The sequence below is a fragment of the Oryx dammah genome, unplaced genomic scaffold (genome assembly GCF_014754425.2).
Source record: "Oryx dammah isolate SB20612 unplaced genomic scaffold, SCBI_Odam_1.1 HiC_scaffold_23, whole genome shotgun sequence".
NCBI classification, from domain to species: domain Eukaryota; kingdom Metazoa; phylum Chordata; class Mammalia; order Artiodactyla; family Bovidae; genus Oryx; species Oryx dammah.
The window spans coordinates 56,588,587-56,603,337 of NW_024070207.1; the positions used below are offsets into that span (position 1 = coordinate 56,588,587).

Below are 14,751 nucleotides of genomic sequence, written 5' to 3' on the forward strand. Positions count from 1 at the left end.
TGTGATTGTTCACAGCCTCCCAACCATGAGAGGCACGAGATGCTTTAAACTTTCTAAATATAGACTTTTTTGAGAAGTTAGAAAATTATTAGTATAGTATTAGTGGTGAAGGGTTTTCATTTGTTGGGCCAATATTTGCTGCCAAGTCTCCATATTCCCTGCCTTATACACATAAATGAATATAACTAGTATATAGGAGAAATAGGTATTAACCTTTGATATTAATCATGTTAAACTTTAGGCTAACTAAATTCCTTTCTTAATTGTAACCCACTGCACCTTCACCCTATAGGAATGCAACTTTTTCTGGTGCCTGGTTTAAGAACAATCACCTATGGAAAAAATAAGTTTTCTGGTTGACTGACCATTATCAGAAAGAAAGGGCCATAAAATGTTAGCAGGCCCCCTGGCCAGAAGATGATGTAAAGCCACCTAAGACCTTTTGTATACATTTATATGAAGCACCTGATTTTGATAAAGGTCAGGTCTGCTGACCCCACATGACTTTGTATTCTATCTCTATGTATAACAAAAATTATATAAGCAAACCTGGAAAGTAAAGAAAATGGATCATTTCCTGGAAAGACTGGTCTCCTCATGTCATTCTTTCTCTCATTTTCTGGCTGAATTCCCATCTGGAGCGTTGATGCCCGCCAAGCCTGCTAATTATGCCTGGGCTTCTAAGTTCTGACCGGGGAGGCCTTAGTGTCTCCTCTCCTTTAGGAGAACAGAAAGACACCTGTGGCCTACGTAGGTGATGCAAACCTCTTGTCTCGAAGTTTTATTGGTATTCCACGTAAACCAAGTTATTCAGCCACTTTTCTCCACTGATTTTTCCCACTGAGATATCCTTATTAAGTCTCTCTTTATATCTTTCAGTTCGGTTCAGTCACTCAGTTGTGTCTGACTCTTTGCGACCCCATGAATCACAGCACGCCAGGCCTCCCTGTCCATCACCAACTCCCGGAGTTCACTCAGATTCATGTCCATCGAGTCGGTGATGCCATCCAGCCATCTCATCCTCTGTCGTCCCCTTCTCCTCCTGCCCCCAATCCCTGCCAGAATCAAAGTCTTTTCCAATGAGTCAACTCTTCACATGAGGTGGCCAAAGTACTGCAGTTTCAGCTTTAGCATCATTCCTTCCAAAGAAATCCCAGGGCAGATCTCGTCCCCTCTTAGAATTCCCTGGATCCACCAGGGCTGGACCCTGGCACTCAGGTGCAAATAGAAACAACTGAGTTCGCACTCAGACACACAAACACACACACAGCCATATGCCACTGCTCCGGCACAAAGAGTCGGAGACGACTCTGCACGTACACACACACCCACACCCTCATATGCCAATGCTCAGTGCAAAGAGTCAGACATGATGGAGCACACACACACACACAGCCGTCTGCCACTGCTCCAGCACAAAAAGTCTGACAGGACTGAGCACGTACACACACACACACCCCCATCCGCCACTGCTCCAGTGCAGAGTCGAACATGACTGAGCACACACACACACACACACACACACACACACAGAGCCATCCGCTATTGCTCTGGTACAAAATGTCTGACACGACTGAGCACACACACACACACACACATACACTTGCCACTGCTCCAGGGAAAAGAGTCGGACATGAATGAGTATACACACACACATGCACAAACCCATATGCCACTGCTCTGGTGCAAAGAGTTGGACACAACTGAGGCCCCCCCAACACACACAAACCCATAAACCACTGCTCCAATGCAAAGAGTTGGACACGACTGAAGACACACACACACACACACACAAATGCACACACCCATATGCCACTGCTCCAGCTCGAAGAGTCAGACAAGACTGAGCATGAACACACACATACAACCATACACCACTGCTCTGGTGCAGAGTCAGACGTGACTTACCTCACACACACACACACACACGCACAGACCCATATGCCACTGCTCTGGCTAAAAGATTCAGACATGACTGAACACACACACACACACACACACACCCATATGCCACTGAGCTGGTGCAGTCGGACATGACTGAGCACACACATGCACACAGACACACACCCCCATATGCCAATGCTCAGTGCAAAGAGTTGGACATGACTGAGCACACACACATACACACACAGCCATCTGCTACTGCTCTGGCACAAAATGTCTGACACGACTGAGCATGTAAACACACACACACTCACACATCTGCCACTGCTCCAGTGCAAAGAGTAGACGTGAATGAGTATATACACACATACGCACATACCCATATGCCACTGCTCCAGTGCAAAGAGTTGGACACGATTGAGGCCCCCCCACACACACCACCATAAACCACTGCTCCAGTGCAAAGAGTTGGACACGACTGAGCACACACACACACAAACACACAAATGCGCACACACATATGCCACTGCTCCAGCTCAAAGAGTCAGACAAGACTGAGCATGAACACACACACAAAACCATACACCACTGCTCTGGTGCAGAGTCAGACGTGCCTCTTCTAACACACACACACACACACACATGCACAGACCCATATGCCACTGCTCTGGCTAAAAGAATCAGACATGACTGAACATGCACACACACACACATACATACCCATATGGCATTGCTCCAGTGCAAAGAGTTGGACACGACTGAGCATACACACATACACACACACACATATGCCACTGCTCTGGTACAGAGTCAGACACAATTGAGTGCACACACACACACAGCCATCCACCACTGCTCTGGTGCAGAGTCAGACATGACTGAGCACACACACACACACATACACCCGTTCACCACTGCTCAGGTGCAAATAGTCAGAAATGACTGAGTTCGCACACAGACACACACACACACACACACACACAGCCATCTGCTACTGCTCTGGCACAAAATGTCGGACACGACTGAGCACATACACACACACACACACACACACACACATCTGCCACTGCTCCAGTGCAAAAGTCAGACATGAATGAGTATATATACACACACGCACATACCCATATGCCACTGCTCCAGTGCAAAGAGTTGGACACGACTGAGCACACACACACACACGAATGCACACACCCATATGCCACTGCTCCAGCTCAAAGAGTCAGACAAGACTGAGCATGAACACACACACACAACCATACACCACTGCTCTGGTACAGAGTCAGATGTGACGTATCTCACACACACACACACACACACACATGCACAGACCCATATGCTACTGCTCTGGCTAAAAGAGTCAGACACAACTGAACATGCAAACACACACACACACACCCATATGCCACCAGGCTGGTGCAGTCAGACATGACTGAGCACACACACGCACACACCTATATGCCACTGCTCTGGTGCAAAGAGTTGGACACACCTGAGTGCACACACACACACACACACACACCCATATGCCACTGCTTCATTGCAAAGAATCAGACACGACTGAGCATGCACACATACACACACACACACCCATATGCCACTGCTCTGGTTCAGAGTCAGATATGACTTAGCATGCTTGTGCATACACACACACACACACACCCATATGCCACTGCTCCAATGCAAAGAATTGGACACAATAGAGCACACATACACACAAACACACCCATATGCCACTGCTCTGGTTCAGAGTCAGATATGAATTAGCATGCTTGCGCATACACACACACACACCCCCATATGCCACTGCTCCGTTGCAAAGAATTGGACACGATTGAGCACACTCACACACACACACACACACACACAGAGCCATCTACCACTGCTCCAGTGGAAAGAGTTAGACACGACTGAGCATGCACACACACACATACCCAACACCACTGTTCAGGCCATAAGGTCGGACATGACTGAGCTCACACATAGACATACACACACCCCCATACACCATTGCTCTGGTGCAAAGAGTCGGACAGGACTGAGCACACAGATACACACACGCACACACCCATATGCCACTGTTCCACCACAAAGAGTCGGACACAACAGAGCGTGCACATGCACACACAAACACAGACACACCCAGATTCCACTGCTCCAGTGCAAAGAATCAGACATTACTGAGCATGAACACACACAGACACACATATGCCACTGCTCCAGTGCAAAGAGTTGGACATGACTGAGCATACACACATACACACACACACACCCTTATGCCACTGCTCTGGTACAGAGTCAGACACAATTGAGCGCATGCACACAAACAAACACACACACACACACAGCCATCCACCACTGTTCCGGTGCAGTGTCAGACATGACTGAGCACACACACACACAAACACTCATACACCACTGCTCAGGTGCAAATAGTCAGGAACAACTGAGTTCGCACTCAGACACACAAACACACACACAGACATATGCCACTGCTCTAGCACAAAGAGTTGGGGAGGACTCTGCACGTACACACACACCCACACCCTCATATTCCAATGCTCAGTGCAAAGAGTCGGACATGACTGAGCACGTACACACACACACACACACACACACACACACACACCCATCCGCCACTGCTCTAGCGCAGAGTCAAACATGACTGAGCACGCACATACACAAACACACAGCCATCCGCTATTGCTCTGGCACAAAATGTCTGACACGACTGAGCACGTACACAGACACAGACACACACACACACACATCTGCCACTGCTCCAGTGCAGTCGGACATGAATGAGTATACACACACACACTCACAAACCCATCTGTCACTGCTCCAGTGCAAAGAGTTGGACATGAATGAGTATACACACACATACGCACAAACCCATATGCCACTGCTCCAGTGCAAAGAGTTGGACACAACTGAGCCCCCACACACACACCACCATAAACCACTGCTCCAGTGCAAAGAGTTGGACATGACTGAGCACACACACACACACACAAACACACAAATGCACACACCCATATGCCACTGCTCCAGCTCAAAGAGTCAGACAAGACTGAGCATGAATACACACACACAACCATATACCACTGCTCTGGTGCAGAGTCAGACGTGACTTATCTCACACACACACATGCACAGACCCATATGCCACTGCTCTGGTAAAAGAGTCAGACACGACTGAAGATGCACACACACACACCCCCCCATATGCCACCGAGCTGGTGCAGTCGGACATGACTGAGCACACACATGCACACACCCATACACCACTGTTCCAACACAAAGGGTTGGACACTACAGAGCATGCGTGTGCATGCATGCACACATATACACACCTATATGCCACTGCTCTGGTGCAAAAAGTTGGACACAACTGAGCGCACACACACACACACCCATATGCCACTGCTTCAGTGCAAAGAATCAGACATGACTGAGCATGCACACATACACACACACACACACACACCCATATGCCACTGCTCTGGTTCAGAGTCAGATATGAATTAGCATGCTTGCGTGTGCGCACACACACACACACACACTCATATGCCATTGCTCTAATGCAAAGAGTTGGACACATTTGAGCACACTCACACACACACCCATATGCCACTGCTTCAGTGCAAAGAGTCAGACAGAACTGAGCATGCTCACATACACACACACACCCATATGCCACTGCTCTGGTACAGAGTCAGATATGACTTAGCATGCACGTGCATACACATACAGACCCCCATATGCCACTGCTCCAATGCAAAGAGCTGGACACGATTGAGCACACACACCCATACGCCACTGCTCTGATGCAAAGAGTTGGCTAGGACTGAACACACACACACACACACACACACACGTACACACCCATATGCCACTGTTTCACCACAAAGAGTTGGACACAGCTGAGCGTGCGCATGCACACACACATAGACACACCCAGATTCCACTGCTCCAATGCAAAGAGTCAGACAGGACTGAGCACACACACACACCCATACACCACTGCTCAAGTACAAAGATTAGGACATGACTGATTTCACACACAGACACACACACACACACATACACCCCCTTCTGCCACTGCTCTGGCACAAGAGTCAGACATAACTGAGCATGTGCGCACACACACACACACCCATATGCCACTGCTCTAGCACCAAGTGTCAGACATGATTGACCACACACACACACAAACACACCCAATGCCACTGCTCTGATGGAGAGTCAGACATGACAGCACACACACATACACATGCACCCACCCATATGCCACTGCTCCAGCGCAGAGTTGGACAGTACTGAGCATAAACACAAAGACACACTCACACAGACCACTGCTCAGGCACAGAGTCGGACACTACTGATCACACACATACACACACACACACACCTACACACCCCTATCCACTGCTCTGATGAAAAGGGTCAGTCACGATTGAACATGCACACACACACACACACACACACACACACACACACATATGCCCCTGCGCTGGCACAGTTGGACATGACCAAACACACACACACATACACACGCATATGCCACTGTTCCACCACAAAGAGGCAGACACTACAGAGCGCATACACACACACACACCCTTAATGCCACTGCTCTGGTGCAAAGAGTTAGACACCACTGAGCACACACACACCCATATGCCACTGCTCTGGTGCAAAGAGTTGGACAGGACTGACCACACACACACACACATGCACACACCCATATGCCACTGCTCTGGTACAGAGTCAGACATGATTGAGCGCACACACACACGCACACAGAGCCATCCACCACTGTTCCAGTGCAGTGTCAAACATGACTGAGCACACACACACATACACCCATACACCACTGCTCAGGTGCAAATAGTCAGAAACGACTGAGTTCGCACTCAGAGACACAAACACACACACAGCCATATGCCACTGCTCCAGCACAAAGAGTCAGAGACGACTCTGCATGTACACACACACCCACACCCTCATATGCCAATGCTCAGTGCAGAGTCAGACATGACTGAGCACATACACACACACACACCCCTACCCACCACTGCTCCAGTGCAGAGTTGAACATGACTGAGCATACACACACACACACACAGCCATCTGCTATTGCTCTGGCACAAAATGTCTGACACGACTGAGCATGTACACACACACACACAATAAACCACTGCTCCAATGCAGAGTTGGACACGACTGAGCACACACAGACACAAACACACAAATGCACACACCCATATGCGACTGCTCCAGCTCAAAGAATTAGACAAGACTGAGCATGAACACACACATACAACCATACACCACTGCTCTGGTGCAGAGTCAGACGTGACGTATCTCACACACACACACACACACACACACACGCACAGACCCATATGCTACTGCTCTGGCTAAAAGAGTCAGACATGACTGAACTTGCACACACACACACCCCCCCATATGCCACTACTTCAGTGCAAAGAATCAGACACAACTGAGCATGCACACATACACACACACACACCCATATGCCACTGCTCTGGTTCAGAGTCAGATATGAATTAGCATGCTTGCGCATACACACACACACACCCATATGCCACTGTTTCAGTGCAGAGTCAGAACTGAGCATGCTCACATACACACAGACACCCATATGCCACTGCTCTGGTACAGAGTCAGATATGACTTAGCATGCACGTGCATACACACACACACACCCATATGCCACTGCTCCAATGCAAAGAGCTGGACACGATTGAGCACACACACCCATATGCCACTGCTCTGATGCAAAGAGTCAGATAGGACTGAACACACACACACACGCAGATGCACACACCCATACGCCACTGTTTTGCCACGAAGAGTTGGACACAGCTGAGCGTGCGCATGCACACACACACACACACACACACACCCAGATTCCACTGCTCCAGTGCAAAGAGTCGGACAGGACTGAGCACACACACACATACCCATACACCACTGCTCAGGTACAAAGATTAGGACATGACTGAGTTTGCACATAGACACACACACACACCCCCACACCCATCTGCCACTGCTCTGGCACAAGAGTCAGACATAACTGAGCATGCGCACACAAACACACACACACACACACCCATATGCCACTGCTCTGGCACCAAGTGTCAGACATGATTGACCACACACATATACACACACCCAATGCCACTGCTCTGGTGGAGAGTCAGACATGACAGCACCACACATACACATGCACCCACCCATATGCCACTGCTCCAGCACAGAGTTGGACAGTACTGAGCATAAACACAGAGACACACTCACACGCACACTCACATAACACCACTGCTCAGGCACAGAGTCGGACACTACTGATCACACACACACACACACACACACCCCTACACACCACTATCCACTGCTCCTATGAAAAGGGTCAGTCACGATTGAACATGCACACATAGACACCCACACACCCAAACACACCCCCCCCATGCCCCTGTGCTGGCACAGTTGGACATGACCAAACACACACACACACACACATACACACCCATATGCCACTGTTCCACCACAAAGAGGCAGACACTACAGAGTGCATACACACACGCACACACACACACACACACCCCCTTAATGCCACTGCTCTGGTGCAAAGAGTTGGACACCACTGAGCGCACAAACACACATACACACACACACACCCATATGCCACTGTTCTGGTGCAAAGAGTTGGACACCACTGAGCACACACACACACACACACACACACCCATATGCCACTGTTCTGGTGCAAAGAGTCAGACACGACTGAGCATGCACACACACGCACATACCCAATACCACTGTTCAGACACATAGAGTCGGACATGACTGAGCTCACACACAACACACACACACACCCATACACCACTGTTATGGTGCAAAGAGTCGGACAGGACTGAGCACACAGACACACACACACCCACCAACCCATATGCCACTGCTCTGGTGTAAAGAGTCAGATACGACTAAGCATACATGCATGCACACACACACACACCCATACTCCACTGCTCTGGTGCAGAGCCAGACACAATTGAGCACACTCACACACACACACACACACAGCCATCCACCACTGCTCCAGTGCAAAGAGTCAGACAGGACTGAGCATGCACACACACACACATACCACTGCTTTGGTGCAAAGAGTCGGACAGGACTGAGCACAGACACACACTCACACACACACACAGCCATACGCCTCTGCTGTGGCACAAAGAATCGGACATGACTGAGTATGCATGCACACGTGCACACACACCCATATCCCACTGCTCCAGTGAAAAGAGTCGGACACGAGTGAGCATGTGCATGCACACACACACCCATATACCACTGCTCTGGCATAGAGTCACACACAACTGAGCAGGCACATACATACACACACACACACATCCATCTGCCACTGTTCTGGCACAGAGTCGGACATGACTGAGCATGCACACACACACAGACCCCCATACTTTCTCCACAAGGAGTCTCTGGGCAACAGATAACTTCAAGAATGAGACCGCTCTCAGAAAACCGAGTTGTTACTCCGCTACCTATTATGTCCCAAGCTTCAAGCGGAAAGTGTAAAGAGTTCGACGTTTGGGGTTAGAAACCATAGGTTGGGTTCCAGGCTCAATCAAAGGCACTGGAGTGCGAACGCACCCTCCCCCATGCCCGTGGCCTCCCGGCGGGGGTGAGGAGGGGGAGGGGGCTGGGGTTGCAGCAGGGCCTGCGAGGCCATGGAGCCTACTCACCCGCCAGGTGTTTCGGCTCGGGTTTGGTGAGCTCGTTGGTGGTCGCCCCGAGGGCAGCCTTGGACGCAGACGACCCCATAACTGCGTCGCTGGCTGCCAGCCACGAGGGTAGGCAGCGGAAGCGGAAGCGGCAGCGGAAGCTGGTCCCTCCTCTTCCGGCCAGCGGACTGAGCCAGGACCCAGGCGATGGGAGGGGCGCCTGAGATGACGGAAGAAAGACGTTGCCTGGGAGCAGGCCTTCACCGCTGCTCTGTCCTGCACCCTCTGACGCGGGCCTGCAGAATTATGAGGTGAGGTGTGAAGTCGCGAGGCGCTGGGTCCGGGTATAGCGAGTTCAGGCGGCGCAGGACTCCGCATAAGGCAGAGCATATCAGGCGACCCAGGCAGACTCGTGGCGTGATAGACCCTCAATAAGAGAATAAACAACCACCATTGAGTGAATATCATGAGAAAGAGGGACATGTTGGGGACCACAGATGAAAGATCTGGAGATCTTTTGGTCTTAGGAAGTTAAGCAGTCATGTGACAGTGCTTTGGAAATCCTTGACCTGGCCTTCTTAGGGAGGCTTCAGTCACGGGTAATGGGATCTATATCCTGCCCAAATCCCTGGCCTTCAACCCTTCACTCAGCATCATATATGGAAGTTCATAGACTTCTTAATACTATTTCCTTTACCCCTGCAGCCGTAGTGACCTTACTACTCTCATTCCTGATAGTAATGTATGCTTTCTCTCTCTGTATCTTCCTTAATCGATCTAGCTAGACAACTATCAATTTGATTGATCCTCTCAAAGGACCACGTTTCGGTTTCACTGATTTTCTCTGTATTCTCTTTTCTATGTTGTTGATTTCTGCTTCTATCTGTATTAATCCATTGCTTCTACTTGCTTGCAGTTTATTTTCCTCTTCACTTTCTAGTTTCTGAAGAGAGGTTTGATTCGTTAAGATTCTTTTTCTATAATATAGGATATTAGGGTTAAGTACAGCTTTTGTTGCTTTCAAAGATATTATTTCAGTCTTTTAAATATGATTGAGATCTATTTTATAGAATAGAATATATGCACTACCAAGGTAAATGTTCAGTGTATCCTTGAAAGCTGCATATGTTTTAAATTTATTTTTTTATTGAAGGATAATTAATTGCTTTACAGAATATTGCTGTTTTCTGGCAAACTTCAACATGAATCAGTCCCTCCCATCTCCCTCCCCATCCCACACTTCTAGGTTGATACAGAGCCCGTGTTTGAGTTTTCTGAACCATACAGCAAATTCCTGTTGGCTATTTTACAAATGGTGATTGCAGCCATGAAATTAAAAGACGCTTACTCCTTAGAAGGAAAGTTATGACCAACCTAGATAGCATATTAAAAAGCAGAGACATTACTTTGCCAACAAAGGTCCGTCTAGTCAAGGCTATGTTTTTTCCAGTGGTCATGTATGGATGTGAGAAAGCAAGCTGAGCACTGAAGAATTGATGCTTTTGAACTATGGTGTTGGAGAAGACTCTTGAGAGTCCCTTGGACTGCAAGGAGATCCAACCAGTCCATCCTAAAGGAGATCAGTCCTGGGTGTTCATTGGAAGGACTGATGCTAAAGCTGAAATTCCAATACTTTGGCCACCTCATGCGAAGAGTTGACTCATTGGAAAAGACCCTGATGCTGGGAGGGATTGGGGGCAGGAGGAGAAGGGGATGACAGAGGATGAGATGGCTGGATGGCATCACCGACTCAATGGACATGAGTTTGAGTAGACTCTGGGAGTTGGTGATGGACAGAGAGGCCTGGCATGCTGCGATTCATGGGGTCACAAAGAGTCGGACATGATTGAGCGACTTAACTGAACTGAACTGAATGTAAGTTTCCATGTTACTCTTTCCATACATTTTACCCTTTCCTCCCCTTTCCCCATGTCCATAAGTCTGTTCTCTATGTCTGATTCTCCACTGCTGCCCTGTAAATAGTGCCAGGAGCCAGCACGGGAGATCCCATCCATGACAAGGTCATGCGAAGGAGACCTGATAAGCAAGGCTTCAGGACTCGAGGGACTCCCTGAGCCATCCCACCCATGACAAGGTCATGCGGAAGAGAGCTGACGAGCAAGGTGCTAATGTAGGATTTCACTGTTGAGCCAATGCTTGCTGCCAAGTTCCCATATCCCTCATCCATTGTGCACCTGGGAATGCATTAGTTAACATAGTTGGAATTTAAGAAAAACAAGCAGTAACCTTGGAATTAACCACATCAGACCTTTGAGCTAATTGGTTCTTTCTTTGTTGTAACTCACTGCACTTTTGCTCCGTGAGAAATGTAACTCTAGTACTTTCTGAGGCTGACATAGATTAGAAATATAAAGAAAAAACACTTTGAGGGAAAGTAAGTTTTCTGGTTGAGTAGCCTTTATCAAAAGAGGGTCATAAAATGTCCACAGGCCTCCAAGCCCAGAAGATAATGTATACAACATTGTTTATGGGAAAGGTATGCAGAAAAATCCTGGTTTCGATAAGGGCAAAACTGCTGGAGTGTTTGGGCTGATTCTGCATGACCTTGCATCTTTTATTTCCCTCTATGTACAAGTCAAGGTATAAAAGTCCCTTTTGAAAATAAAGTTACGGGCCTTGCTCATTGAAGCTTGGTCACCCCGTGTCATTCATTCATTCTCCAACGTCATCCATCCTGAGGGTATCCTTGGACTTTGCTGAGGCTGGACCCTGGCAAAATAGATTCTTCAGTACCATTTTTCTAGATTCTGTATATATGCATTAGAATATTATATTTATTTTTCTCTTTCTAACTTACTTCACTTCGTATAGTAGGTTCTAGGTTCATCCACCTCATTAGAACTGACTCAAAGGCATACCTTTTATGGCTGAGTAATATTCCATTGTGTATATGTACCACAGCTTCTTTATGCATTTATCTGTCTGTGGACATCTAGGTTGCTTCCATGTTCTAGCTATTGTAAATAGTGCTGCAATGAACAATGGGATACATATGTCTTTTTCAACCCTGATTTCCTCAGGGTATATGCCTAGGATTGGGATTGCTGGGTCATATGGTGGTTTTATTTCTAGTTTTTTTTTTTAAGGACTCTCCATACCGTCTTCCATAATGGCTGTATCAATTTACATTCCCACCAACAGTGCAAGAGCATTCCCTTTTCTCCACACCCTCTTTTGACCAGTGTGAGGTGATATCTCACTGTAGTTTTGATTTCCATTTCTCTGATAATGAGCGATGATGAGAATCTTTTCATGTGTTTGTTAGCCATCTGTATGTCTTCTTTGGAAAAGTGTCTTTAATTATTTTTCCCACTTTTTGATTGGGTTGTTTGGTTTTCTGGTATTGAGTTGCTTGTATATTTTGGAAATTAATCCTTTGTCACTTGTTTCATTTGCTACTATTTTCTCCCATTCTAAGGGTTGTCTTTTCACCTTGCTTGTAGTTTGCTTTGCTGCGCAAAAGCTTTTAAGTTTAATCAGGTCCCACTTGTTTACTTTTGTTTTTATTTCCATTCCTCTAGGAGGTGGGTCATAAAGGATGTTGCTTTCACTTATGTCATCAAGTGTTCTGCCTATGTTTTCCTTTAAGAGTTTTATAGTTTCTGGTCTTACATTTAGGTCTTTGAAAGCTGCATTTTTTTTTTCCTGCTCAATGCAGTGTTCCATTAAATGTGTTTTACAGATATTGGTATTGTATCACGAGTGACTGAAGCTCTGTTCATTTGCATTTTTATAGCCTTTCTCCCCCAACCCTGAACTTCAGGTTGGAGAGTTTATTTTTCTATGTCTTCAAGTTCACTGATCTTAGCTTTTGCAGAGTCTGATCTTCTCTTAATCCCGTTTTGGACAGTTTTCATGTCCAATAAGGTATTTTTCATCTCTAGAATTTCCATTTGATTCTTATCTTTCAATGCTCTCTTCATTATGTTTACATTTTCCTTTAAACCCTTGAAGATAGCACAGTAACTATCAAGGTTGTATGCTTGTCAACCAATTCCTTCATCTTTGACATTTCTGGCTCTGTTTCTATTGACTTATTTTTGTCTTTGACGTAGCTAACATTTTTTCTGCTTCTTCCTATGCAATTTTGTGTAGATGTCAAATATTGTCAATTTTGCTTCACTGAGTGCTATATTTTTAGATATTCCTTTACAGAATGCTGAAGTTTGTTTAGACAGGCACATACATTACTTTAATATCTCTTCTATCCTTTCAGCATATGTTTTCTCAAACAGCTTTATTGTTATTTAATTCATAGATGATATTTAATTCATATATCATGGTGCAGTGGTAAAGAATCTACTTACCAGTGCAGGAGACCCAGGTCTGATCCCTGGGTTGGAAAGATCCCCTGGTGGAGGAAATGGCAACCCAGTCCAGTATTCCTGCCTGGAAAATTCCATGGACAGAGGAACCTGGAGGGTTGTAGTCCATGGGGTGGCAAAGAGTCAGACACAACTCAGTGACTGAGCATGCACACTATCATACCATTCACCCATTTACTCTACAAATTGGTAATTTTTAGTATATTCAGAGTTGTATGACCAGCACCAGGATCAATTTACAACAGTTTACAAAGAAACTCCACACTCATTAGCCATCATTCCTCTTTTCCACCTAAACCTCCCATCCCTAGTCAATCACTATTCTACTTTATGTCTCTGAAGATTTTCCTATTCTGAATATTTCATATGAAAGAATTCAGTCAATATGTGGACCTTTGAAACTGGGCTCTTTCACTTAGCATATATTCCAGCTTCATTCATGTTGTGGCATTAATCAGTACTTCATTTCTTTTTATGACCAAATAATATTCCATTGTATGGATATGCTACAATTTATCCATTCATTGATGAACATTTAGGTTGTTTCCCTTTTTGAACTATTGTGAATACTGCTTCACATGCAAGTATTTCTTTCAATACCCTTTTTCAGTTCTTTTAGATACATACCTAGGAGTGGAATTGCATGTTCATATGGTTATTCTGTGTTGAACTTTATAAGGAAGTGCCAAAGTATTTTCCATAGGACTGAACCTTATTACGATTCCAATACCAATGTATAAGGATACCAATTT

At 46.5% G+C, this 14,751-nt stretch overlaps 1 protein-coding gene across 1 annotated transcript in view; it reads right to left on the minus strand.

Moving 5' to 3' along the window:
• Positions 1-14,173, minus strand: part of LOC120881586 (phosphatidylinositol-binding clathrin assembly protein-like) — a 31,603-nt gene extending 17,430 nt beyond the window's left edge. The window contains exons 1-2 of the mRNA XM_040265300.1: positions 14,163-14,173; positions 9,675-9,949 (exon numbers count right to left, since the gene is read on the minus strand). Coding sequence (XP_040121234.1) covers positions 9,675-9,949; positions 14,163-14,173 — 286 coding nt within the window. The remainder of the gene's footprint in view (positions 1-9,674; positions 9,950-14,162) is intronic.
• Between the last annotated feature and the right edge of the window lie 578 nt (positions 14,174-14,751).